Source organism: Schistocerca americana, chromosome X, assembly GCF_021461395.2.
Source record: "Schistocerca americana isolate TAMUIC-IGC-003095 chromosome X, iqSchAmer2.1, whole genome shotgun sequence".
Taxonomy (NCBI): Eukaryota; Metazoa; Arthropoda; class Insecta; order Orthoptera; family Acrididae; genus Schistocerca; species Schistocerca americana.
This window is the reverse complement of record NC_060130.1, coordinates 804,736,801-804,764,160: the sequence shown is the minus strand read 5'-3', so window position 1 is coordinate 804,764,160 and position 27,360 is coordinate 804,736,801. Positions and strand designations below refer to the sequence as shown.

The following is a 27,360-nucleotide window of genomic DNA, read 5'->3' as shown; positions in this document are numbered from 1 at the left end:
TTGTGTCATGCTGTCATCAAGGGTACATTAGTGGGCCTTTGGCTCTGGAAGCCCATATCAATGATGTTTCATTGAACGGTTTTCACACTAACACTTGTTGATGGCCCAACACTGAAATCTGCAGCATTTTGCAGAAGGGCTGCACTTCTGTCTCATTGAACAATTCTCTTCAGTGGTTGTTGGTCCCGTTCTTGCAGGATCTTTTTCCATCCACAGCAGTGTCGGAGATTTGACATTTTACCGGATTTCTGATATTCATGGTACACTAGTCAAGTGGTCATATGGTAAAATTCCCACTTCACCACTACCTCAGACTTGCTGTGTCCCATCGCTCATGTGCTGACTGTAACATCACATTCAAACTCGCTTAAATCTTGATAACCTGTCATTGCAGCAGCAGTAACTGATCTGACGGCTGCACCAGACACTTTTTGCCTTATATAGGCATTGCTGACAACAAAACTATATTCTGCTTGTTTACATATCTCTCTATTTGAATATGCATGCCTATACCAGTTTGTTTGGTGCTTCAGTGCACATATGATGTGCAGATAATAAACATAGAAAACAAAACCTTAATATTAATGTAATTTACTAGATTAGTGACCCAATTTCAATTTCAATGCTTGGAATGCAATTAAATACGAAAAATGGAATGTGTGCATCTCACTGGCACAGTGAATGTAGCATATTTCTCAGGATACTACTTTATTGCCATAGTTTCTTCCAAGTTCTTTGGTACTAGCCTTAAAATATTTCTTAACTCAGTACAAACATGTTTTGAAGTACCTTCTTAGTTTTGTTTTGAGGATCAGTTGCACTTTTACATTTTTTTAAACTTCATGGTAATCTGTTGTATTATAAGCACCTAGCTTTATCAGGATCTTTATCAGCCAGTTTTTTGGGTATTGTTGATGTGATATACATCTTTGACTCTTGTGATGAAATTGTGCAGTTCTCTATTTAGCGTAGGAACACAATTTACTTAGAGAAACATTAATTTTTCATACACATTCATAGAGGGGACTGTTATAAATTTTATATTCTTTAATATGACTTTGCATGGCTGTATTGGTGATAATATTCCAATACATCTAACTGTCTTGTTTTCAGCTTTAGCAGTCTGTTTATATACATGTTTGCTTCCCTATTCTGTATTATTATACAGTATTTGGGAGACCAAGAGATGAATACAGTAAACAGGTGGAAAGGTTGTAGATTTCAGTAGTTATTCTGACATCAATAAGGTTGCATGGGATAGAGTAGCATCAAGAGCTGCATCAAACCAGTCTTCGCACTGAAGACCACGATAACAACAACAACAAGAACAACAACAACAACAACAACAACATGACAGATGTGGATGAATTGCTATATAGTACATTGTTAATAGTGTATCTACATCAACTGAATGGGGCATTTTCCTTGTTAAAAGTACATTGCTGTTTATTTTTAACAGATCTTTTGAATATGATTTTCCCAAGTCATAACTCAATCTATTGTCAATCCTAGGAAATTGTTATTCTTAACTTATATTATATACACAACCTTAAGTTTTATATTTGGTCTCTCTTCATTTGTTGTTCTCTTTGGCAGTATTTTCGTGTAGATCTTTTTTTTTTTTAATTTAAAAGTATTTTGTATTCCTTAAATATTAATCTGCCCTGTCTCTGTCCATGATAATTCTTATTTATAAATCATTTATTAAATGCTAGTTACAATGGGTGTTGTATCATTTGCATACATTATTGTATTTTCTTTTACTGATGCTGACATATCATTCATATACTGTACAAACAATAGTTGGCTGAGTATCGATCCTTATGCTACCACATACTTTAGCACTTCAAAATCAGAAAAAAAAGTTTACCCCATATTGTTCATCCTGCATCTTAATTCTACACTTTGTTCTCTGTTTTCTACAAATTATTTTATTAGGCTGGCTGCATTCCCTCTGATAGCATATCTAGGTCATTTATCTAAGCTGGTAGTATGGCATATACAGTCAAAGGCTCTTGAGGGGCCCAGAAATACATTACAAACTTTCACCCATTCTTCTAATTCTTTGTTTGTGTATATCACAAAGCTCACAACTAATGTTTTAGGTGGACTTCCCTTTCCTAGATCCATTCTATGATTAATTGCGATATTTTCACTTTTGATGAGGTTCCCACCCAACCCTGCACTCCACTGGGTGCAGTCGTTAGCACATTGGACCCGCATTTGGGAGGATGAAAGTTCAAACCCATGTTCGGCCATCCTTATTTAGGTTTCCTGTGATTTCCTTAGATCGCCTCAGGCAAATGCCAGGATGGTTCCTTTGAAAGGGCATGGCTGATTTCCTTCCTCATTCTCCTCTAATCTGAGCTTGTATTCTATCTCTAACGACCTGTTGTCAATGAGACATTAAACACTATCTCCTCCTCCAACTCTTATTTTTGATGAGGTGGGTGTAATCATTATAAATCTATACTTTCCCCCTTGTCATCACCTTTTATTCTTTTTGCAGCTCGTTGGGAACAGATTTTTCTCTATTAAAGAATTTATCAGGATGTTAGAGGAATTTCTAGATACTGTGATCAGTATTTGATTACTATTGTAGATATTCCGTCCGTACCCTCTGTCATTTTATTTTTCAGTGATCTAATTATATTTTTAACTTTTCTTTCCTCTGTTAGAAAGAAGAACAGGCATCCTTCATTTTTGGTTAACCTTTTCTCATTTTAGCCAATGCTTGATTTTATGTCATTAGTTTCTGAACTATGTTCACATATAATTATTTAAAGTGGAACACACTTTACATGGATCATTCACTTATTTCCCTATTCCAAGTTCCTGTCCTGTTTGACTCATCCCTGTGTTTACATGTGACCAGAGTTCCATGTCTTGGAAGTGTTCGAAGAGGTTCTGTTTTGATTATCATAATACATAATATTTGGATTCTGTATGCCTAATAATCCTGCTGTATTGTTTCTTGCTACATCTGTACACTTCACAGTCTGATTGGCTATTATACTTCTAATAATTTTCATACAAAACTTTTCTGTCTCTTCCATCAATCTCTTCAGTCTCTTCAATCTCTCTGTGATGGTCCATTTCTAACTGTGTCATACATTTATCTTTCTTCTGAACTTTGGACAAGCTATTTCTCTATGGTGAATTAAGGTTGCAGAGAAAGTTTCCCAGCTTCTTTTCATCTTATTGTCATAGACAGCCTTCCAGTCATCTTATCTGAGTAACACTTCCAATATATTGAGATTTCCAGCATTTGTCAGTCCTAACTCTACAATTACATTCTCAGTTTCACTTTTCTTGTCCTGTAGCTCAGTTAACTGACCATGCTGATCTGAAATGACTGTGATAGTTATATGTACTTTCAGTTTATGTAAAGGTAAGTATGTAAAAACATGATCTGTTGTTGTGTATGATATTCCTGAGCTCTTTGTTGGGCTCTTTATATCCAGATTCATGTTACGCATACACTGCTTGACAAAAAAAAAAAAAAAAAAAAAAAAAAAAAAAAATTGGAGCACCCGGAAGACATGGTCAGATCTCATTGTTACTTCTTACATACATGTACCATTGAGCTCTTTGTTGGGCTCTTTATATCCAGATTCATGTTACGCATACACTGCTTGACAAAAAAAAAAAAAAATTGGAGCACCCGGAAGACATGGTCAGATCTCATTGTTACTTCTTACATACATGTACCATTGTTGAGTATGTAAATTATTAGTGTTGCAGTTCTCTGTGATGAATGGAACACCAACCAGACTGCACTAGGATTGCTCATGTTACATCTGCATCTACATACATACTTCACAAGCCGCCATATGGTGCATGGCAGAAGGTAACTTGTACCGCTACTAGTAATTTGCTTTCACATTCCACTGGCTAATAGAATGAGGGAAAAATGACCGTCTGTATGCCCCTATATGAGCCCTAATTTCTCTACCTTATCTTTGTGGTCCTTATGCAAGTGCATGTTGGTGGCAGTAGAACTGTATTGCAGTCAGCTTCAAATGCTGATTCTTTAAATTTTCTTGATAATGTTCCATCAAAAGAACATAGTCTTCCCTCCATGGATTCCCATTTGTGTTCCCAAGGCATCTCCATAATGCTTACATGTTACTCGAACCTACCAGTAACAAACCTAGCAGCCCACCTCTGAATTGCTTCAATGTTTTCCCTTAATCAGATGTGGTACAGATCCCAAACACTCTAACAGTACTTGAGAATGTGTTGCACTAGCATTCTATCTACATCCTCTGTTACAGATGAACCACACTTTCCCAAAATTCTCCAAATAAATTGAAGTCGACCATTTGCTTTCCCTACTACCATCCTTACATGCTCATTGCATTTCTTATCGCTTTGCAGCAATGCTACAAATAGATATTTAATCAATGTCACTGTGTCAAGCAGTGCACTACCAATTTTGTATCTGAACAGTATGGGATTGTTTTTCTACTCATCTGCATTAACTTACATTTTTCTGTATTTAAAGAAAACTGACATTCATCACACTAATAAAAATTTTGTCTAAGTCATCTTGCATCCTCCTACAGTCACGCAATGACAGCACATCCCTGTACACCACATCATCATCAGCAAACAGCTGCAGGTTGCTGTTCAACCTGTCCATCAGATAATTTATTTTTATAAAGAATAAGAGTGGTACTATCACACTTCCCTAGGCTACTGATGATGATACCCTTGTCTCTGATGAACAGTTGCCATCAAGGACAACTTATTGGGTTGTATTACTTAAGAAATCTTTGAGCCACTCACATATCTACAAACCTAGTGCATTTTGCGTGTATGTTCGTCAACAGTCTGTAGTGGGGCTCCATGTCTAATGCCTTCCGAAAATCTAGGAATGTACAATGTGTATTTAGTGTTGTCACCAGACGTTGTGTGGCATAAGATGCTGCATATTCAAGTGGGATGGTGTTATTAGTATCTGACAGACTTTGAAAGTGGCAACATTGTGGGTCTCCATTTGACCAGCTGATTTAATCATGGAACATCTAGATTTGTGGAGCATTCAGATATGACAGTGACCCAGTGTTGGACAGCATGGGAACATGAAGGCGGGCCCACACATTGTCAGGTTCCAGTCAGCCACGTGTGACCACTGTATTGTGCACCAAGCACATCATAACCTCTTCACATCTGTGCCTGCCATCTATGAACAATAATAGACTCCCTACAACACGCTATGTCATCCTGTACCATTGATCAGGGATTAGCAGCAGCTGGACTAGGGAACTACCATTCCACACATAGGCTGCCATTAACACCACAATGCAAATGGCTGTGTTTGGAGTTGTGCCACAACCAGAAAGCTTAGACAGCTGAGTAATGGTGCTGCATTGTATTCAGCTGTCAGTCATGTGTCTGCACTAACCCAGATGAGCATTGTTGGCAAGTGTGGTGGCTATGGGCAATGTTATAATAATTACATTTAGATTATTGATACACAATATAAATAGATTACATGCTACTAAGTAAAATGTCATTTAAGTATATTTAACAAAGCATTCCTGAGGTCAAATCATGTCAGCACCATACTGTATGGGCACTTCAATACAAGCCATTTTTTTAACTCGTTTTTAAAAATTCTACCAGAAAGCTGTTTCAGGTTGTTTGGCATAGAATTATAAAATATTGCTCCCTTAATGAATGGGGTATTTGTTGTTAGATTCAATCATCTGCTCACCATATGAAAGTCTAATTTTTGTCTTGTATTGTAATCATGGATTTCCATATTCCTGTTTGTCACTTTTTTGTCTTTTTTCACTAATAATATTGATTGAAACATATATACTGCATAGATAGTCATAATATTAAACTTAATAAACAGGTTTTTGCATGAAGTTCTGGCTCTTACTTTTGCCATAGTTCTTATTCCTCTTTTCTGCAGTACAAATACCCTTTTTATATTGTATTGGCTACACCCACCCCACAATACAATTCCATAAGATAGATGGGGATACACCAACCCAAAATACGCTGTTTTTATTGCTTCAGTATCTAAATATTGAACTAATCTCCTTAGTAAATACAGACTAGATGTTATTTTACCACAGACATGATCTATTTGCTGATTCCACGAAAGTCTGTCATCTATATATATCCCCAGAAATTTACATTCTGAACAGGTATTTTCCTGAATGTCCTCATTTAGAACAGTATTTTTATTTGAACTACTTGTCTTAAAATAAATTAAATTAGTTTTGTTAATATTGACCCTCAGGTTTTCTTTTTCAAAATGTGTTTGGGCTTTTTCAACAAAATTCTGTACCACTGAATTTAGGTCATCATTACTACGTGCCCAGCAAACCCCAGAGGTGTCATCAGCATACATAGTAATACGATGACTGGTGTCTAATACTTTTGGGAAATCTTTCACGTAGCAAATAAACAAGAAGGGACCCAAGATAGAGCCTTGTCGCACACCAAAATTTATATTCCTTATCTTTGATCTTCTTTTTGCAATTACCTCTCCATTGTCATATATAACTTATGTGCATTGTTGTCTATCTTTAAGGTAATATTCTATTAAAAGCAACAGTTTCCCACTGACACCGTTATAAGCAAGTTTACTTAAAAGAGCGCCATGATGAACTCTGTCAAACACTTTGGAAAGATCTAAAAACACTCCTGCCATTTCGTAACCCTCATTTATTTTCTCCATCAGACAGTGTACAAACTGTACTGCTGCAGACATGGTGCTCCGACCACTTCTAAAGCAGTGTTGGAAATCTCCTATTAAGTTATTCATATTATAGTGCTCAATTAGGATTTGTAGCATTATTTTTTCAATTAATTTACCAAACACTGAGGTTAAGGCAACTGGTCTGTAGTTCTGTGGTTGTTTTCTTTCCCCTTTTTTATATAAAGGTTTAACTATAGCAAGTTTCAGGTTCTTCGGAAACACACCTTCTTCAAGTACACAATTTATTAGATGGACTAATGGTCTGGCTAACTCACCCTTGCATTTTTTCAGTAGAAAAGGAGAGAATTCATCCCATCCAGCTGATCTTTTATTTTTTAGGTTGTCAATTACCTCTGTTACATCCTTGATGGTTACTGTAGGTAGCATACAAGAGTCCCATTCCCTTTCCTTATCATATTTAAACTGCCTCTCCTGTTTCATGCAAGTATCATTTTCAATAGCATCTATAAAATAATCATTAAATATATTGCTAACTATATAAGGATCAGAAAAATTATCATTATGTATACTTAACTCTATATTATTAATTTTAGTTTTTGAATCAGCGTTCCTCATATCATTAACTACTTCCCAGCACGACTTTGAGACACAATCAGAATTTCGGATCTGTTTACTAATATGTTCTACTTTCCTTCTCCTTACTTCCTTGCAATACTCTTATTTATATTTTTTATAATCCTTTTTAAATGAATCAAGACTGGTTTCTCTGTGTAGCTTATACATATACTCCATTCCTTCTTTGAGTCTTTTCATTTTTTCATCCAGTTTTACACGTTTGACTACTGGAGGTTTATTTTTATTTACATTGATGTTCTTTGCTGGGATAGTAATATCAATATGTCTAGTTAAAATTTTTACAAATACTTCCCATTTGCTGTCAACTCCCCTTTCTCTATAAACTGATTCCCAAGATTCTTGACCCAAAGTTTTCTTTAGCAAGGTGGTGTTGTATTCAGAAAATAATCTTCTATTCTCATATTTCATATTACATGTTTCAGTTTATTAAGACAACCAATCACTAATAATTGTCCTAGATGATCAAATATGTGCCCGTTTACAGTCTGTGCCGACACAACATTTTCATAATTGGTCATTACATGATCTATGGAACTGCTGCTTGACTCAGTTATTCTAGTGGGCACATGACCAAGTAGATCTTTAATATCATAGGATCATATGCAGTCTTGTAAACCTTTGCATTCCTGGCTGTTGCTTAGTGTGTTTATATTAAAGTCTCCTAACATTATAATATTTACTGTATTGCCACCCTTGCTTAGCTTCCCCAATACACTATCCAGTGCTTCCAGGAAAACCTCGAGATTACCAGAAGGGGCTCAATATATACCTACCACAATAAGTGGGACGGATACAATCATTAACTTAATTATCACTGCTTCAAAGTCTTTCTCGATACAATAATCCTTAACCCATGATACTTCTTCTACAGAACTTATTAGGATACATTTCCTTACGTAAGTAGCAACACCCCCTCCTTTATGTTCTGTTCTACAAAAAAATGATGTAAGATTATACTCCTGTAACTTATAATACTGAATATTATGGTTAGCTTTTTGATGCTCTGTAACCATGATTACATGTGGAGCTAGATCTGTAACTAAGGCCTCAAATACATCGATTTTGTTACCCAAGCCCTCAACATTATAATGTAAAAATGATACATTAGTACAATCATGAGAGGATATATCCTTCTCAAGGTTAACATTATCACACAAATTGATAGTTTCTAAATTGGGAACACTGGGGGACTTTTTTATCCTAAAAAATCAACAGTCTTGACACTGCAGTGAGGAATTATTTCTGTTTGCTTGCTCTGCAGGCATATATAATTATCACTTCTGTCTTTCGTGTGTATGACATCTGAGGTACAAGGTAGCAGATTTGAATTATCGCTTTTTGTTTCCTCAATAGCTCTGTTGATGTCAGTTGCTAGAGTATTCTTACCCAGACGATTAAGATGTAGTCCAAGTACAGTGAAGCTGCTTCTTTGATAACTGTTAAGGTACAGCAGTCTCACATTTTTTAACTTGGAGCAGAAATGTTTTAATTTTTTATTTGTAGATCAGATTTCTCAGTTCACACACGACCAGTCAGGCAGATCAAATCTCTCCGGAATATTTGACAAGATCACATTTGTATGGGACAACATCATTAACATAACAATCAACTTTTTAATAAATGTTGTGCAAAGCCATCAGGTATGACTTCAGGTCATGACAGGTGGTGACTAAGAGACCTCTGACGACACAGTGGTTCATCAAAGACATCATACACCCTCATGTGTTTCCTCTCATGTGACAGTATTGTGGTGTCATTTTTCAACAGGGTAATAGTCGTCCACCATTTTTCAATAAGGTAATACCCATCCACATGTGGCTCATGTCTGTGTGAACTGTCAGATCAATGTTGAGGTACTCCTGTGGCTAGCAAGAACCCCAAATCTGTTTCCGATAGAACATGTTTGAGACCAGCTTGGGCATCACCTCCATCCCATTGCAAGTATCCAGGATATCGAGAACCAGTTACATAATTTGTGGGCCAGATTCTATCAGGAAAGGAAACAGTAGTGGCTGTGTGACACACTTTGTATTTAGGCCACAAGGAGTGCAACATCATACTAATAAGAGGGCTCATTTTGTCAAGTTCTTTGTAGATTTGACTTGATTTTGTAATCAATAAAATGACACCACATACTGTCTCAACCCATGGAGTTTCTTTTCATTTCCTACTCCCTTTTTTGATTGTTTCACATTTTTTTGTCAGGCAGAGTGTTTATAACACCTGAAAAATATTGTGCACAGCTGCTCTGTTTCAATGTATTTATATTTGGGTCACCAACTACTGTTAAGTACAAGAATTTTTAATGACTTTGTCAAGTAGTACTTCAAGTTTTGTTAGAAAAACTTTTATCCTACAGCTTAGAGAGTGATATATCCCTAATACTAGACATTTGCCCTCTTGAAAATTTGTTTGAATTGCTACTGCTCCAGACCACACTTTTCTACAATATGCAATTAGACATTGTAAATATCCATTTATACTGCTTATATAATGGAAATGGATAAATAAAAAATATACTCACCAAGCGGTGTTAGGGGAACACACACACACACAAAAGGATTTAACTTTTACAAGCTTTCGGAGCCAGTGGCTTCTTCTTTTGGCAGAAGAGTTGAAGAAGAAGTAAGAGTTGTGAAGGAAAGTACTGGAGAGGTTTAAGGAAAGGGGTACAGTTTGGAAAAGTCACTGAGAGCCCTGGGTCGAGGGAGACTAACCAGATGGGATGAGAAGGAAAGACTGATTGCTGGAGACTGCACTGGATGAGATTTGAAAACCTGAGAGCTTAAAGCTGGATGACAGGGTAATATGCAAGACAGGGATTACTACTAAAACATCATGCACAAGTTAATAAGAGTGAAGAGGTAAGTGCATTGCATGTAATAGTGGTGGGAGGGGGGACGGCGAAAAATAGACTTGTCAGAAAATGAAAGATGTAGAAAACTAAAATGGAGTGAAAAAAGGAGTAGTTATTGCGAAGAACTGCTGAGATGGAAGGAATAAACGTAAATGAATGCCAAGTGAGTGGTAAGAACCAAGGGCATGGTGTAGTGCTAGTTCCCATCTGCGGAGTTCTGAGAAACTAGTGCCTGTGGGAAGAATCCAGATGCGCGTATTGTGTAAGAGGCACCAAGGTCATGGCTATCATGTTGTACAGCATGCTCTGCAACAGGGTATTGTGTGTTGCCTGTATACACCCTCTGCCTATATCCATTCATCTTGACTGATAACTGGGTGGTAGTCATGCCAATGTAAAAGGCTGAACAGTATTTACATAACAGCAGGTATAGGACATGTGTTGTTTCACAGATGGCTCTCCCTCTGATAGGATATGTTCTGCAGTTACAGGGATGGAATAGGTGGTGGTAGGAGGGTACATAGGGCAAGTCTTGCAGCAGGGCCAGTCACAGGCGTAGTAGCCATAGGGTAGGCAGATGGGTGCAGAAGGAGCATAGGGTCTGACAAGGATATTGTGGAGATTGGAAGGGTGACAGAAAGCTATTCTAAGTGTGGTGGGCAAAATCTCAGACAGAATGGATCTCATTTCAGCGAATGATTTTAGGAAGTCATGGCCTTGTCAAAGTAGCTGATTAATACATTCAAGACCAGGATAATGTTGGGTGACAAGTGGTGTGCTTCGAAGTTGTTTTTTGGAGGGATCAGCAGTGCCAGGATTGGGTGTGATGGCCCATGAAATCTGCTTTTGAACTATGCTGTTGGGATAATTATGCCCAGTGAAGGCTGAAGTTAGAGTTGTGGTGTATTGCTGTAAGGACTCTGCATCCAAAAAAATTTGTTTGCTCTCTGCTCTTCCATTCTTCATTGTCGTGCTGGCACTTGTCATTACACCGGAACAATTATTATTATTATTATTATTATTATTATTATTATTACTACTACTACTACTACAAGTTAAAGTTTTGATTCCAATGAAAAGTGAGGGTTTAACAGCAATTATACTATTACAGGAACAATTGTCATTAAAAGTGAAAAGGTCATCAAGAAATAAGAAAATATATATCTGGTAGAAATGTTAGTCATTAACAACTCACTTAAGAAATGAATTTTGATTCCTTGATTGAAATGAAACAAATGTAGAATAGCATTGAACAAAGATCAAATGCATCAAAAACTGCAGTATATATACATATAAGTAGGTACCATGTATAGTAATAACAAATGACAATGATTCACATTTGTTTCATTGTACCAGTAATTTAATGTTGTGAAAACAAAGACTGTTACATCCCTGCTACATTCTAGCATGGAAATTGATTTAGAAAACTTTAAGGCAGCTTGTGTGTCATATCCATAAAGTGTGCAATAATTTTCACTGTCAGATCCTCATGAAAGCTCTATCAGAAAATCTTATGAAGCTCTGGTAATATGTAAAGTCAATGAAAGTATGCACACCTTCCATCCAATATCCTATGGATCAGTCACCCTAGTAATCTTTTTCAAATGCCATCATGGCTCCTCATCTTGGAACCTGGTATGTTTTATTAGATGATAAACGTTCTACGGAAATGAAAGTAACTCCAATTGTGTCCCAAGGAGGTTTAATAGTGCCCCTAATTCTCTCAACATACATTCATGCTAGCAACGATCAATTGCAAGTAGATGATCTCATTTTATTGTAAGGCATGAATAACATATAAGACTCAACCAGACTTTGAAAATCACCTGTGTGTCCAGTAAAGTTCCTAGACTTTGTAACGTTCATTTCAACATTCAACTTTTCATAACTTAAATACATTTTAACTCATTTAACAGAATTTTCTTTAAATCCATAAAAAGAGAGGTGGAAATTGTAAGTGTATGTCCTTTGCAGGAAGTTTTTCTGATTTAGTTTTGTTGCTTTACCAGACATTATAATATTAATCTCAAGCATCAGGAAATATGAGAAATAGAATACTGTTTTACAGAATGGAAGAATAAGCCATTAACCTTGCTGTATGTACTTCTTTTTGTTGATTATCAGTCTCTCATAGTGTAATAACAAAATAATGCTGTTTTTTCTAGGATGGTACTGGATTGATCCCAATTTAGGAATGCCCGATGATGCCATATATGTGTACTGCAATATGACTGGCAGTGGGGAAACCTGTGTTTTTCCTGACATACATTCTCGTCAGATGCCAAATATCCAGTGGAGGAAGGAAAGTGATAAAAATGAGTGGTATTCCAATCTTCGAGGAGGATTCCGGGTAAGGACTGCCAAAATCTACACAATCTCTTCATCTTCATAAGAGTTTTTTTATTTTCATTATTATTTCCGGACAAAGTGGCACATTTTACATAGCTAGAAGTACAATATAAGAAAAAGAAATACTTTATAAGCTGTATGCATATTGCTGATCCACAAGTACATAAGTTGAGAGAGTTGACTTATTAAGTTGTACATCCTTCCAATATTCCTCATTCTCAAGGTTTCTATGACAATCACAGATGACATTGTTGTTTTATTGAGCACTTTTGGTTCTCTCATGCAGTTAGAACAGAAGCTCTATTATCCTTAACTGAGTTAATTCTGTGAATAGAACAGTTTCAAAATTTAGCATGAATTTTTGCCTTTTAACCTTAAACTGTAATTCTGTAGAATTTCAGGATTAAATGGACTTAAAATTAACACAAAAACACGATTCTTCATGATACTACAAAAACAAAAAAATGGTTCAAATGGCTCTGAGCACTATGGGACTCAACTGCTGAGGTCATTAGTCCCCTAGAACTTAGAACTAGTTAAACCTAACTAACCTAAGGACATCACAAACATCCATGCCCGAGGCAGGATTCGAACCTGCGACCGTAGCGGTCTTGCGGTTCCAGACTGCAGCGCCTTTAACCGCACGGCCACTTCGGCCGGCACTACAAAAACAAATTATAGGAAATAGTGTATAGCAATTTATTCAAATCATAATGTACACTTATTAATTATTGTTGTTACATTAAAAATTACTTATATAGTTCACTTATAAAAAGTATAGCTGATGAGATGGAGCAATATTCTAAAGTTCATAGTTCTCCTGTGAGTGAACAGTGATATTTATATAATAAAGTTGATATTCAATGATTTCCTGACTAAAGTATCAGCTTGTCTTTCATGAGCTCTTCCACTGGGTAGTAACATCTTTGTATCAGAGTATCATGTAGCTTCTTCGTTGGTAGGTCTCGATTCATGTTCAGAACTTATTTATCTTTCCATATGTTGAAGATCTGCAATCCAACATATTATGATAGCTGAGAATATAGCTTTAATTTATGAACAAGAAGCATAAACTATCTTTATTTCTCACAGTACATGAATGGTCAGAATACGGCCTGGTTTGCTGTATGAAATGAGTATCAATTGATACCATTTTCATTAAAAATATTAAATTACATATTGTATTTGTTATGTACCAAATAAATCAGCTGATGGTGACGAAATAATGAATTACATGAATGAATAAGTAATTACATCATTGTTGGGCATAGCAACCAGCTCTTTCAGAGATGGAATTTTTCCAGAAAAACTAAAGTTAATCAGGATTGTACCAGAACACAAGAGAAGGGATAAGAAGGACCCTACACAAGTACAATCCAGTTTCATTGATATCGGGTTTCTAAGAAAACTGGAAATACTTATGAGTTATAATAGATTAGTTGTTCGTCTGGACAAACACAACATCCTTGTACCATCACAGTATGGTTCCAAAAAGGGTAAATCCACAGAATTGGCTACTGTCAATCCAGTAGAATATAGTATTCAGTAATCTGTCCATGAAATACTGATACAAAAGCTGGAAAACTATGGCATTTGAGGGCAATCAGGTGAATGAATACAATCATGCCTACACAACAGTAAACAGTATGTATTAGTAAAGAACAAATGCCAGTCAGAAGTTAGGGTAATTTTAAGATGATCAACTTTTGAAAAATGTGCAAAATGCTTCAAAAATCTAGATATCTAAACTTTTACTTCTTTGGGCAAATATTAAACAATAATATACACTGAGGTGACAAAAGTCATGGGATACCTCCAACTATCATATCAGACCTCCTTTTGCCTGACATAGTGCACCAACTCAATGTGGCATGGACTCAACAACAAGTCCCCCGCAGAAATACTGAGTCTTGCTGCCTCTATAGTTGTCCATAATTGCAAAAGTGTTGCTGGTGTGGGATTTTGTGTATGAACTGACTTCTTGATTATGTCTCATAGGTGTTCTATGGCATTCATGTCAAGTGATCTGAGTGGCCAGATCATTTGCTCAAATTGTCCAGAATGTTCTTCAAACCAATTGCAAGCAATTGTGACCTGGTGACATGGTGCACTGTCATCCATAAAAATTTCATTATTGTTTGGGCACATGAAGTCCATGAATGGCTGCACCCTACTGTCATCTCTTACCAACTGAAATCAGGACTCACCTGACTGGCCCACGGTTTACCGATCATCTAGGGTCCAACTGATATGGTTGCGAGCCCTGGAGAGGCACTGCAAGCGATGTCACACTGTTAGCAAAGTCGCTTGTCTTGGTCATCTGCTGCTATAGCTCATTAACACTGTCCTAATGGATATGTTCATCATCCCACATTGATTCCTGTGGTTATTTCATAAAGTATTGCTTGTCTGTTAGCACTGGCAACTCTATGCAAATGCAACAGTTCTCATTCATTAAGTGAAGGCTGTCGGCCTCTGTGATGTTCATGGTGAGAGCTGACACATGAAATGTTGTATTCCTGGCACATGCTTGACTGTGGAGCCTGGAATACTGAATTCCCTAACTGTTTCTGAAATGGAATGCCCCATGCTTCTAGCTCCAAATACTATTCTGCACTCAAAGTCTGTTGACTCCAGTTGTGCAGCCATAATCATGTCAGAAACCTTTCCACATGAATCACCTGAGTACAAATGACAGCTCTGCAAATACACTGTCCTTTTATATGTTGTGTACATGATATTACCACCATCTGCATGTGTGCCTATCACTATCCCATGACTTTTGTCACCTCGGTATATATCACAAAAGATAGTTCAGATTGGATTACTAGTGCTAATACCCACATCCAGAACACATGGTGGAAGAAAAAGGCAGGTACAACACATACACCACCAACCTACAACTCTTCAAAAAGAGCGTTGGTACTCAAGTATCAAGTTATTAAGAAGTCTGCCAAAAAACCTACATGATAGTACACTTGACGATAACTTTATAACTATCCTAAGAAACTAAAAGCCTACCCAATGGAAAATAAATTTTACAGCATTAAGGAATACCTATTACATTAAATGTAATCAGTGGCATTAATGTGTAATTACAATGGCTGCTCCATAGGTAATAAGTGATACTGAATGTTTTCTTACTTTGGCATGTCCAATATTACATGTACACTTGCTGTGCACAATGTAATCTTCCAACTAAAATTCAGTTTAGTCCAGTACATATATTCCAGCTTAAATTCTTATCTAGATTTAGTCCTAGAAATCTGACAAATTCCAATTCTGCTATATGCTTATTTATATGGCTTACTTTAAGTTTCTGGCATTTCTCAATAGTGGTTCCTGAACTATACTGTAAGCATTTTTGAGATGTACTTCTTCAGAGAATAATTTATGAGGGCATGGAAAAAGGTAATGCTCCCAAATTTTTTTTATGTGAAAACTCATAAAGATTTCTAAATAATTCAAGTGTTATTAGCATTATATATCTTTATAGTTCATGTCTACATTTTTGTGGCCTGCTGTCACTAGAAGGGTCTGAATAGTAGGGTGTAACATGGCAGTGTATAACTATGTTGGTGCATGAGAAACAGCATTCTGTTATCGAGCTTCAGATTCAAAGAGTTTCTCCACACGTGGGAGCAGTCTCTCCTCCAGCATGACAGTGCCAGACTGCACACGAGCACTGTGACATCTCCAACAATCTGACACCTTGTGTTCACTTTCACCGATCATCCTCCAACAGTCCCAACTTGGCCCCATCATATTTTCACCTGTTTCCAGAACTTAAAGAGCACCTTCGAGGACTTCCCTCCACCACACACCATACGGTGGCTTGCAGAGTACCTTTGTAGATGTAGATCTAGATGTAGATGATAGTGATGAAGCAATGAAAGCACAGATGAGATTGTGGCTCCATTAACAAAGTCAAACATTCTATGGTTACAGTAGCAGTAAACTGAACTCTCACTGGAAGAAATGTGTTCATTGTCAGGATGACTGTGATGAGAAATACAATGAGGTGACAAAAGTCATGGGATAGTGATAGGTAAATACACAGATGGTGGCAGTATCGTGTACACAAGTTACGACAGGGCAGTGCACTTGTCGGGCTATCATTTACACTCAGGCAATTCAGTTGAAAAAGTTTCTGATGTGATTATGGCTGCACAACAGGAATTAACAGACTTTGAACATGGAATTGCAGTTGAAGCTAGATGCATATGACATTCCATTTCAGAAGTCACTATGGAATTCAATATTCTGATATCCACAGTGTCAAGGTGTGCCAAGAATGTCAAATTTCAGGCATTACCTCTCACCACAGATAACGCAGTAGCCAATAGCCTTCACTTAATAACCAAGGGCAGCAGTGTTTTATAGAGTTGTCAGTGCTAACAGACAAGCAATACTGTGTGACATAATGGCAGAAATCAATGTTGAATGTATGATGAGTGTATCTGTCAGGACAGTGCAGTTAATTTGGCATTAATGTCTATGGCAGCAGACGACTGACATGAGTGGCTTTGCTAACCGCATGATATCACCTGCAGCATCTTTCCTGGTCTCATGACCTTATCAGTTGGATCCTAGATGACATTTTCAGCAAGATTGTGAATATAGAACAAATAATCACAAAGCTGTTCACACCATAGACAGTGTCCAGAACCAAAATAAATATAATGATCATTGCAGAATACTGAAACTTGAAAGATACAGCATATACATAGAGCTAATTAGTGTATTTCAGACTCTCTCTGTGAGCTTTTGCTCTGTCTTTAGCAGAAAACAGGAACATGATGGCAAGGTTGTTATCACTGTTGCAAGAGATAGCAATTATAATATAATATAGAATGCAAGGAGGCGCATTCTACAGAAATCACAATGATTGCAAAGTATGCTGTCTAAATATGATATTTCATGAATTACTACACCAAGCTGAATGCCCAAGAGCATTGAAATTAGTTGATTCACCAGAAACGCTTAAAATCAGACATTTCAGTGACCTGTCTGTTGAAATAGGTCATAAACACTGCAATGCAAATGACTGCATAAACATTATATTATGATTAGTAAACAGCATAAGGATATATATCTTGTGAAAACAGATTATGCATTGGTATCATTAAATCTGAACTGTGCAGTAGAGATCATAATTATATGAAGAAATATGTCACAGCCCTCCCTGATACCAAATTAAAAGATCACCTTTAACAAATTCTGACCAAAAATATGTCTTATTATCAATATGAGTTAAACGACTTCTTCCTTAGTCTTCATACAAAATAATATAAATTTTATTTTGTTCCTAGTACTTCAGTTTCATTGTAATCCACAATAAATTTACAATCAACAAAAGCAATAATAACTGTAATACTGCCCTTGAACATTAACAAATTTAAAATGTTTTGTAACCTCAAAACCATTTCATATTTGCATACATGAGTCTCCAAGAAGGGACAAGATTCCAAAGTAGCCATTTTTGATGGAACTGATTCGGTGAGCTTAAGAACTAAATTAGATGGGAAGTATACTGAATGTATTGTATTCAAACAATTCATAGGTTTCACTCAGTATTTTTGGAAGATGGATTACTTTGATACTTAAAAGGAAATCATACATTATTAAAATTCCACCTCTTTGATTTAACAATATAAAATTAGCATCCCCATATGATAAATTCCTACACATCCAACAATACAGAAAATAAATCAAGAAATAGTCACAAAAGATAGTCTTGTTCATACACCAAAAATGTCAGTTTAACCCAAAAAGATATAAATTATAAATCCAAAAAACATCTGGAGATTGGGGAAAATCCTGTTGGATGTTAAGAAAAACAATCCGCATAAATGTCACCAATTACTACTCTTCAAAGTACAGGAAAAGGATGTAAGTTTTAAAAATGATAATTGAACTCAGATACCAGGTATAACACATTGTTTGCTCACAAAACTAGACATCACCTCAAGTTAATTTATTTACTGAGTTATTTTCATGCCTTCTATTTATCAACATTGCCTAGCATAATTAAAGTTTAACAAAATCTGTTTTCAGAGCTACATTTTGTGGGTTCTTTGGGTGAAATGTAACTCAGGACAATATTCAAAGTAATGAATGTAGGGGAACCTACCAAGAAAATCTCAAATTGGCCAGTACTACTGATTCTTAACAGCCTAACAGCCGAGGACTGAACTGACATTATCCTTGTGTTCCCAGTTTGACACATTACTATGCAGCAATGAAACTGGATTGCTAAACTGTGTCTTGAGCTGTGTTGCACTCCATAAAGTCTGAGTCCCACAGGGCTAGGGTATCAAACTACTATCCATCATCTAACTTCTCATTCTGTTCATAGTTTGTATGAGGCAAGAAAAACTGCTGGAGTGGAATACTTTTCTGCCTTATAATTTCTCATTTGTTTCTTCTCGCCTGGCACATAAAATTATATTTTCTCTTTTTCATTGTTGCGTTTGGGTATGTCGATGAAGTATAGATGAATACACCTAGAATACTGTGAAACTGTGCTTCGTAAAACACAATGTGGTGTCAGCAATGAGTGGCAGGTCTTCTTTCACTGCAGACAAATGGTAAGCCATGGTTGTGATTAAGCAGAGCAGCAGCAGCAGTAGTAGCAGCAACAGCAGAACGTATCCTTGTGGAAATTGGGGACATATTTTGGACAGGTATAGTGAAAGCCACATTTATTTTGTGCTGGGAATATGCACCGGAATCCATGTGCCGTAGTGTTGGACTGGTCCCTTTCTGCAGCTTGATACAGGTTCTATGAGGAATTGGCAGAAAAATAATTGTGAACTATTTAAGAAATGTTCTGTAAATATTCACATTCACCACCATTTTATGGCTGTGCTGAAACCACTACTCTGCAGGGGAAAAGTCATAATTCTCTAGACTAACCTGCCAACTGAACAAACCCAAGTTACACAGTCTTTGCCAAAGCTAGAATGTTTCTCATTATATACTAAATGTACAGTTTAGTTTAATCATAGACAATCATCTGTAGAAATATGTGAGAATTCTTTAATAAAACAAAAGTCTGTCTCCCAGATTCCAGGAGGCATCTGTTGCCCCCTCCCCCTACTCCCGCACCCTTCCCACCCCCTCCCTCGCACACCCCCTCTCCAAATCCAATCCTCCATGTTATTGCACATTGCTCACACCTCTCCCTACCAGTGGGCACAATGAGCTCTCTGGTTCCACGTTCCCATCTTCTCACCTGGTGCCTGCCCCTCTCAACTTTCAGCCACCCTTCCCCAATCCTCACTCTTGGTTTCTGCCTCATGTCTCTCCCCTCACCCACTCCAAGTGACACAAGCCATTACCCCACATTCACCATAGCACAATCACTTACAGAGTCTGTGGGTTATCTAGAGCAGAAACCATGGGCAGCACTCACAGACAGTTTGTCCATAAGCAGAGTCTGTGGGGCAATCCAGGGCAGAGTCTGTACACAGTACTCACTAATTAGCCTGAAGGTTAATCTTTAAGCAGAGTCCAGATTGCAGTGATGTCAATAACTATGTACTAAACTTGAGGCAGATGGAGCATGGTGAGTAGTGCCTGCATCTGAGTCTGAACAGCCTTATTTACAGCCCTGGTTGAGTAGGATTGCCTAAGTTACATGGTTCCTCTGATATATCTTAGAGATCATGTGAAGGCCAGTGTTGCCTTCTCAGCTATATTTGATAGTTCACAAACTGACACTAATTGGATGCACACTCCATGTTGTCATCAGCAATTTCCCTAATCAGCTACATGTCCTTGTTTATATCTGCTGGCTGTACATCTGCCTCAGTGGTGCCCTTTTTGAAGTTGTGATGTGTCTTTAGAGCCAGCTCCATATTTATGTCTTCTGTTTCCTCCTGGGATACAACACTAAGTCTTACAGTACATCTGAAAGCTTTCATTTGTCTTTCAAACACAAACTGTCAGATCATTTTGACTCATTTATCTACAATGTGACAATTCAGCATCTTATCAGTCACGAATTTTGTCAGAATGGTTTTGTGGACACTTTGCAGACATAAGGACTATTTTCTGGTCACAAGAGCCACCAGATTTCAATCCTATTGAGCACACTTAAGATGTTAAGAGAGATATGCATGCCACAATCTCAGTTAATTCTCTTTCTTTGTGTTGTGGATAGTTGTTAAGAGGTCATGCACATAACCATGATTCTTTAAAACATCCAGGTTCTTGTGGGGTTTATACCATGACAAATTGGAACAGGCGTGATGACAAAAGAGGGTTTGCCCACTACTACTACTACTACTATTACAACTACTATGATTACTGTTGTTATTATTATTATTATTATTAGTAGTAGTAGTAGTAGTAGTAGTAGTAGTAGTAGCAGCAGCAGTTACATTTAATTATTGTAGGAGAAGTAATGTTAATAGCAGCAGAAACACATGTGCCAAGTGATGATGATGCTAGGTGGTGTGGGCATACAGCAGCAAGGTCCTTAGAGCTCTATTTCAATAGCAAGTGGTATTATGTCAACTGTAGTAATAGATGTAGTTTCAGCAATTGCCTGCATCAACAACTGTTTCAGTCCTATCCAAAGGCCTCACATGCAGCCCCCCATCAAAGTTCAATCATGCTGGACTTGTCAAAGATCTACTCCCCTTCTCCCTACATGGGAAACACCGTTTTTATAAATTTGTAAATTTTAGAGCACAGTACTCAGTAGTCCTTTTTTTGTAGGTTTTATCTGGCAAATCCAGATTTCGGCTAGTGCCTAGCCATGATCAACTGACATGTATTGAGACTAGAAAATAGTGCATTGATAATGGCTAGGCACTAGCTAGAATCTGCATTTGCCAAATAAAACCTACAAAAAAGAGGATGACTGATTGATGCACTCTATAATTTATAAATAATATCACAGTCGCTGAGCGCACCAACTTTCCTAATGGAAGGTAACCTGATAAACATCTTTTTTCCACCAGTACCTCCAATCAACACTACCAAAATCCCAACATTGAATTTTACCTCTTCCATTTCCTACCACCATCCAACAGTGACTGTATCCCACTCCCATCTAATCAGCCACAGGTTACTTTTGAGGAATTCCTTATATCCAATTTGGCCTTATCTTCCTTCCCAAGGCTCCTCTCCAGAATCACAGACCTCTCAACAGAGGAAACAACAGCCTTCTACAACTTCAAAAAATTCCCTGATCTAATCATCCTCCCAGAAGGCGAAGGCCTCACCACTGTTACTATGAGCCACAGTGATTATCTGGAAGATGGCATCCACCAACTGTCCAACTCTTCCACCTACAAGTCTGGCCATTGCAAGCTTATCCCAGAAGATCAGCATAATCTCCAATTGCTACTCAAATCCTTAACCCCATCCCAGAATCTCTCCTCTAGAGTAGAGAGATTTATTCATTACGGAATTCTCACACGGTTTTAGAAATGATCTCCCCTGATTCAGCTAAACCTCTTGTTTTGGAATTTTAAAATCAGGTGGCTGATTGCAGTGAGACAGTAATGTAGCTTCTTGAAACTGACCAACTCATTTATAATCAAAATAGCACTTTTTTACAGTCTTGGCACCCCCCTCCCCCTGATAAAGTTCTTTGGACACCCATGCCCCTGTATGTCCACCTTCTATATCCTTACCAAAATTCATATACCCAACAATCCTGGATATCCCATTGTATCTGGTTGCTGTGCTACCTCCTGTGGAATGTCTGCTCTTGTGGATCAACATCTCAAACAGTTACCCACAGCCTAACCTTCTGTATTAAAGATACGAATCACTTCATTCACCAACTTTCGATCATTCCCACCCCTTAATCATCACCAAGATCCCTATTCATCACTGTTGATGCCACCTTCCTATAAACAAACGTCCCCTATGTCAATGTCCATGCTACTATCAAACACTCTCTTGCAACATCCTACTGAGTCCCAAGCCATCATCTCATTCCTTATACATTTCAGTAATTGTATCCTGACACCTAACTGCTATTGTTTTGACAGGAAGATAAACAAATAAATCCACAGCACTGCCATGGGCAACTGCATGGGAAACCACCTTAGCTATCCAAAGTCCTGAACGCCTTTTCTGGTTCAGTTCATTGATTCTATCTTCATGATCTAGTGCTAGGGACAAAACACTCTATCCCCATTCCTCCACAACCACAACACTTTGTCTCCTGTCCACTTCACCTGCTCCTTGGACATTGGCTTCCAACTGATGGTTGCTTAGAAACTTCTGTCCTTATCAAGCCTGCTAACCATCAACACTACTTGCATTTTGATAGCTGCCATACCTTTCACATGAAAACTCATGTCCACATACACTGTATGAAAAAAAATTGCAGCGCCAAGGACGAGTTGATAAACGAAAGATGGTAGGTGTGTTTTTACATCTGTTTGATGATATCTATTCAAATTTTGCACCTGTCATGTAATAGTGGCACCAGTAGTGCCACTGTGAGGATACAAATTAGGTTTGCTTTAAATTGTCATGGCCTTCTAGATTGGAGTGGGTAAGCTGATTTTAGTCAGGAATGCCTTTAAGGCTACAAAGACATCATTATGTCTTCACTGAATTTGAATGAGGTTGTATAATAGGGCTATGAGAAGCTGGATGTTCCTTCTGTGATATTGAAAAAAGAATTGGCAGGAATGTAGCCACTGTACGTGATTGCTGGAAGTGATGGTCATGAGAATGTACAGTCGCAAGACAATCTGGCTCCCGACATCCACATGGCACTACCAAGAGGGAAGACCATCATATTCAGCCTATGGCTCTGGCACATTGTACTGCATCTGCAGCAGCAATTTGAGCAGCAGTTGGCACCACTGTGCACAATGAACTGTTACAAGTCAGTTACTTAGAGAACAGCTCTGAGCCAGATGCACTGCAGTGTGCATTTCACTGACCCCAAACCACCACCATTTGTGACATCAGTGGTGTCAGGCAAGAGCTCATTGAAGGCAAGGTGGATGAAACATGGTTCTGTCTTGGTGCCAGTAATGGCCGGGTTGATTAGGAGGAGTCCAATTGAGGGTCTGGAACCAACAAGTTAGACACACTGGACCTACACCTGGAGTTATGGTCTGGGTTACAATTTCATAAGGCAGCAGAAGCCCTCTCTCGATTATCTCAAGCACCCTGACTGCATATGTGTTCATCAAGTTGGTGATCTGACCTGTTGTGCTGCCATTCATAGACATCAATCCAGGTAGTGTTTTCCAACAGTATAATGCTTGTCCACATACTGCTGTTGTAACCCAACATGCTCTAAGGAGTGTCAACATGTTGCCTTGACCTGCTGAGTCACCAGATCTGTCTCCAATTGAGCAAATATGGGACATCATTGGACGATAACTCCAGCTGCATGCACAAAAAGCATTAAGCATCACAGTATAGACTTACCAAGTGAAATAGGCATGGAACTCCATCCTACAAACTGACATCTGTCAGTACAACACAATGCATGCAAATGCTTGTATTCGACATATTGACACTTACACTGGTTATTAATGTACCAGCATTTCACATCTACATTAGCTTGTGATCTTGCAATACTAATGATTTAAATATGTTACCTAGACATATGCATTTCAGAAATTTCTTTACATTAATTATTTTTTGGTGCTGCATTTTTTCCATCAGTGTAATTCTGCCTCCCATGAACTGAGCATCTGTAGTGATGAAAAATCTTTTGCCCATTATCCAGTCCTATGTCATACACACTCCCAACCCCTTGCTACATGGCCCACATCCTCTTGGAAGACCCAGGTACAAGGTCTGTCAAGTACTCCCACCCACAACATTCTACTCCAGTCCCACCACTGGCTTGTCCTGTCCCATCGGAGGCAGGATCACCTATGAGTCATGCCATATACAGCTCTACTGTACATTCTGCATAGAATTGTATGTCAGTATGACCACCAACCAGCTGTTAACCCAAATGAATGAAAACTGCCAAAATGTGAGCAAGATTAGAGTTGGCCACCCAGTGATGGAACATGCTGCTTAGCACAGCATGCTGGATTTCAGTAGTTGCTACACAGTCTGTGCCATCTGGATCCTTCTCCCTCCCCCCCCCCCCCCCCCCCCCCCCCCCCGCCCTCCCATCATCACTAGCTTCCAACTCTGAATTACATAGATGAAAGTTGTTTTTGCAACACTTCCTTAGATCCTGTGATCCTCATGGCCTCAATCTCCACTAACCCGTGCCCCACATTCACCTCCACTCCTGCCCTTTGACCCTAATTTCACTCATGCTGCACTCATCCAACACTGGACACAGGAGTGGCGCCACATCATCTTTTCACATGAGTCCCAGTTCTGCGTATGGCATCATGATAGGCACATCCATCTGTGGAGAGTCCAAAAAGAATACACTTTTTGACCTGTAGTTCCCTGTACATTGCGTGCAACTCCCCTTGCATGTGGCCAGAAGGAACTCACTGGTGTTGTTGCTCCATTCCTATCTTGTGCAAGCGATGCCTGTTTCTCCCACATTCCTCTCCAGTGCACCAACTGCTTCTCCCTCCCAGCTGTCAGAACGCCCCCACCCCGAACCCTTCCTCCCACCCCCTGCCTACTTTCTTCCCTCATATTCTACTTGACACAACCCCTGCAGTTGAGCTCCAGTGCTGGCGCAGTGGCACAGTGTAGCTATGCACAGAGAGAGAGAGAGAGAGAGAGAGAGAGAGAGAGAGAGAGAGAGAGAGAGCACTTTTAAAGCTAGCAAAAAATGTTCCCACTCTTGTTTATGTGCCTTCAAGTGACTCAGCATGTCTACCTGTCTTTACTTCTTAAATTATTTACATTCCACCAGCACTTTCCATTACATAATAAATATATGTTAAATAGAGACAGTAGTAATGTAATTAGACGGGAAACGACCTATGTTTAGAGTGAACTTAATGGGGCAAAATGTACAAAAATAAGGAAATAATACTTAATACTAATAGTAGTAAATAATACTACTCTTAGGGAATTGTGTCAGGTCAATTTATTTATTCTCATATTTCAGAATTTGATGTAATTCTTTTATGAGACAGACATGATTTCTCTCTCCACATGATTAATTATGAAAATATGTACCATTATATTGCCATCACTAAGTTGCTTAGTTATATTCACCCTAGCTTTTATGGTCAATAAGTCAGGTCTTTCCAGTTCTTTTCTTTCACTGCCTCTTTTTACTTTGCATTTTCTGTAATCATTCATGATTTTGACATTTAACATTGGAGACTCATCAAATATGGCTGTGTTTGACCTTCTGATTAAGGTTTTGTGCTCTGCAACTTAATTCATCTACCTGCTCTTCTAGGAAGATTAATTTCCCACAATGGCTCTTTTTTAAATTAGATATTTATTCAAGAGATTCCTGCATATAAGCACAATAGCTTATACATCACATGCAACTGATTAACAGTTATTTGAATTACTTTCTTACTGTGATATAAAAAGTTATGGTAATGATAATAACGATAGTTTACCTAAGCAAAAAAATAAAACTTCTTTTTCATGTAAAGTGTGTTTTAGGACTTCCACAATAAACTTTCTATGATGGTAGAGGACAAATTTTTGCTATGGAATATATACATTTTGACCTAGTTTATGAGTTATGCTAATGAGTCAGGCTCATTGGTTGTGATCTCATTGATAGCTACTGTTGCTTTCACTTGCTATGTGTTATGCTGAGACAAAGGGTAATGAAAAGATATTCATTATATATACAGAGTTTTTTCTAGTAGTAAACAAAATTTTTAGGATGCTGTGATATTGAGAGAGTTAGCTTCAACCAGGTCCATAACCATTTAGGGGTGCTGCAGGACTACAAACTATTTGTACACAACCTTCAGAATGCGCAGCACTATGACTACCAAATTCTGTATATTATATATAATTTGTGCTGTGGTTTATTCATCAGTATGATAATGACACTGTTCTCCACACAAATTTTATTCACAAATTAGGCCTACTCCATGCACAACATTTATCCTAACAATCTGAATAGTTACGTCTGGGGCTATGGGAACCCATATGTATATTTAGAGTAGAATTGTCCGTAAAAATCTTCTGGGACCTGTACTTCTGCCAATATGTTTCACTGGACCAAATTATCAACTATTTCTGCATGACACACTTGTAGAACTTTTGTACATAGTGCCAGATGCTGGTTCCACCAACATCTAGTTCCAACATGTTGTAGTATGGCCAAAATTCTGTGTTGTTGAGTAAGCAGCATTGTCAACTTTTGAGAACAATGTACTGGTTGAATAGCCAACATCTACATGTTCTCCCAATGTTTTTCTATGAGGCAATGTCAAATCACTGCATTTTCTACCACTTTATTAAATCCATAATTTTTAAAAATTGCACGCTTGATGAGTTCAGAAAGTTGTTATTAGTAGTCTTCAAAGATTGAATCTTAATATTTCTTTAATTTGAGATAATGTTTTAATAGAAAATACACCTGTTCCTTCAGAAATAATTGTAAAGTTTAGTTTATATTTACTCAAAAATGTATGGTACCAAGCAGTGGTATGAATGATTTTGAAAACTGTGCTAAATTATTTTTACAGATAACTTATGAGACTGTTGGAGTAGTCCAGATGACATTCTTGAGGCTGCTCAGTCAGGATGCATATCAAAACTTCACCTATACATGCATCAATTCAGCGGCTTGGTATAGTCTCAAAAGTCAAAATCATGACATGGCCATCAAACTACTGGGAGAAAATGAGGTTGTGTATAGTTTTGATGGTATTAAGCCAGACATCCTTAGTGATGGTTGCAAGGTTAGTATAACAGTAATCTCAGTAATGCACCT

The 27,360-nt window shown here is 37.8% G+C and overlaps 1 protein-coding gene across 1 annotated transcript in view; it reads left to right on the top strand.

Moving 5' to 3' along the window:
- Nucleotides 1-27,360, top strand: part of LOC124556687 (collagen alpha-1(XI) chain-like) — a 560,578-nt gene that overhangs the window by 514,505 nt on the left and 18,713 nt on the right. Inside the window, exons 27-28 of the mRNA XM_047130656.1 lie at nucleotides 12,341-12,525; nucleotides 27,113-27,328. Of these exons, the coding sequence (XP_046986612.1) occupies nucleotides 12,341-12,525; nucleotides 27,113-27,328 (401 nt within the window). The remainder of the gene's footprint in view (nucleotides 1-12,340; nucleotides 12,526-27,112; nucleotides 27,329-27,360) is intronic.